This window comes from Ailuropoda melanoleuca, chromosome 12, assembly GCF_002007445.2.
Source record: "Ailuropoda melanoleuca isolate Jingjing chromosome 12, ASM200744v2, whole genome shotgun sequence".
In the NCBI taxonomy this organism is placed as follows: Eukaryota; Metazoa; Chordata; class Mammalia; order Carnivora; family Ursidae; genus Ailuropoda; species Ailuropoda melanoleuca.
Window position 1 is genome coordinate 29,515,183 of NC_048229.1, and position 2,267 is coordinate 29,517,449.

Genomic DNA, 2,267 nt, shown 5'->3' on the forward strand with positions numbered 1-2,267 from the left:
AAAGCGGGGGGAGGGGGGCCGATGGGGACCGCTGCTTACAGAGCCATGGGGGCTGGAGAGGGGGATGACCCCTTGGTTCACCCACGGGGGGACCCGCCCCTGCCCTTGCTCCCCACACCCCAGGAGGAAGTTCCATTCTACCTGTGCCATTTCCTTGGGAGACGGTTACTGTCAAATTCTGCGGAGAGTCTGGGACAGAAAGACATGGTGGATTCATGTCAATGGGGAGGGTTGATGGACATTGGCCCTCTGTCCCCAGCAGCTGCATAAATGGGGAAAGGGTGGAGACAGGTGTCCCCCTGACCCTCTCCCAGCCCAGATTTTGGGACCAGCAACCCAATGTCCCAGGCCCTGACCCTCCACCCACCACCCTCAGGACCCCATCAGGGACACAGGGTTCCTGCCCTGGCTCTCACAGGACACATTGAGGTAGACGGTCCTCATCATGGTCACTCTGGCCCCAGGCAAGGTCACCTGACAGGTGAGGGGCATGCCATGGTCCTGGGGTCGTGGGGTGAGGGTGAGCACCGACGAGAGATGGGTCTTGGAGTCCAGGGAGGTGAGGGCAGCTGACTTCCAGGAGAAGATGGGCGGTGTGCCCCGCTCACAGGCCCAGGGCACAGAGCAGGTCAGGTTCCCGGGGCGGCCACACTCCAGAGTCTCTGGGATGAGGATGTCAGGTGTGTGGGTCAAGGCTGTGAGGAGATGAGGAGACACGGGGATCAGGAGGAAGGTCCAAGGGGAGGCCCTGAGAGAAGCCTCAGGGTTTGGTCCAGCTCCTGCTTCTGAGTCCTGACACGGGTTACCCCCAACCCCTCCCAGGGGGGAAGTCCCATCCCAGCCCTGCCCTGGGACCTCCGTCCTTCCCCTGTGGCTTTTCCTGGAGTCTGTTCCTTACCTGTCACTTGAACGGAGAGCTGGTTCTGTCGGTAAGTATGTTTCACAGAAGACCCTCTCTCCACCCTAAAGAAGTATGTCCCCGAGTCCCTTCTCTGTGCGTCTCTGATATCCAGGGAGCAGTTGTAGGCCCAGGGGTCCCCGAGGAGATGAAATCGGCCCTGGGTCTCCTCCTGCACTTTTCGACCTGGGTTGTTTGTGGCCACGGGAGCACCGTGAACTTCACTGGTCCCTTCCCGGAACCAGTAGCCGAAAGCAGAGGTAAAGTCAGACCCATGGTCCTCGGGGAGTGAGAAGCTGCAGGGCACGAGCACACACAGGCCCTCCTGCACAGCCACCGAGCCCCGCATTTGCAGCCTGTAACCCCCCTTGACCCAGCCCTGGGGTGCCCTCTGGCCGTCAGCCCCCTCCCTCCTCCAGAGCAGGGCCAATAGCAGCAGGAGCATGTCCAGGCTTGGCAATGCCAGGGTCCCCAGAATGTCTGTTTGTCAGGGTTGTTCTCTCAGGAACTAAAAGTTGCAAGATTCAGAGGAAGGTCCAACAGGAAGATGCAGGTGATGTCAGAACAGTGACTCCCCATGGAGGAGGAACTTGACACCCAGACACTGTCAGGGCCAGGACAGCCATTGGGAATCAGCCATCCACCACCACACATCCACTCCTGGGGGCCCTGGGCCTAGAGGCCAGAGAGGATGAGAGTCCTCAGGGAGCCAAATTCACACCTTGTGCAGGGCTCAAGCCCCATCTCCCAATACTGCCCCCCTCTGGGGTTGTTCTCTGCAAAGTGAAAACGGGTCCCTTCTGGCCAGACCCCATGATTCACAGGCTGTACATGTCTGTGGAAGTCAGTCCTGCCAGGGGCAGGACACAGAGACGCAAGAGATGGGGGAAGCCGGGGGTGGAGGTGTGAGGAGGCCGACTGTCCTCCCTCCCTTGGCATCCATGCGGTGGGCATCCCCTCCCTGCTCACGACGTCACATGCTAGCCCTGGCCACTGCCCCGAGAGTCACTGTCCAGTGGGGAGACAGTAAGTGTTCACCACCTGGAGCTCCCTGTGACAGGGGACTACAGGCAGAGTGAGAGGCTGCTGTCCCCCCAGGTTGGAGGCTGTGTCACAGGAAGCTTGGGCAGAGGGGACACTCAGGCAGTGGAGGCGAAGACTCGAGGGTGTCAAGGGGAGCCTGACTCAAAGGAGGCAAGGGAACCCGAGGCTGTGATTGTAAGCGAGGTTGGGATGGGGAGAAGTACAGAAGAGAAGGGGCAGATTTCGAAAGGGATAGAAACTCCCCCTTTCCCCCTTCGTCGCGGCTGTCTGGCACCAGGACGATGTCTTCACTGCTGCTATCTCACAGGGCCACGCTCCTCCTCTT

At 60.3% G+C, this 2,267-nt stretch overlaps 1 protein-coding gene across 3 annotated transcripts in view; it reads right to left on the bottom strand.

Annotated features, from left to right (window-relative positions):
• Positions 1-1,418, bottom strand: part of LOC100477687 (sialic acid-binding Ig-like lectin 8) — a 10,851-nt gene extending 9,433 nt beyond the window's left edge. For 2 of the 3 annotated variants that reach the window (XR_004619165.1, XM_011237875.3), the window contains exons 1-3: positions 899-1,343; positions 417-695; positions 142-189 (exon numbers count right to left, since the gene is read on the bottom strand). Coding sequence is in view for 2 of the 3 variants with exons in the window: in XM_011237875.3 (XP_011236177.1) it covers positions 142-189; positions 417-695; positions 899-1,343 (772 nt within the window). In the remaining variant the exon portion in view is untranslated. Of the gene's footprint in view, positions 1-141; positions 190-416; positions 696-898 lie in introns of all 3 variants that reach the window. The other variant, XM_011237874.3, reaches the window with a different exon arrangement.
• Positions 1,419-2,267: the final 849 nt, after the last annotated feature.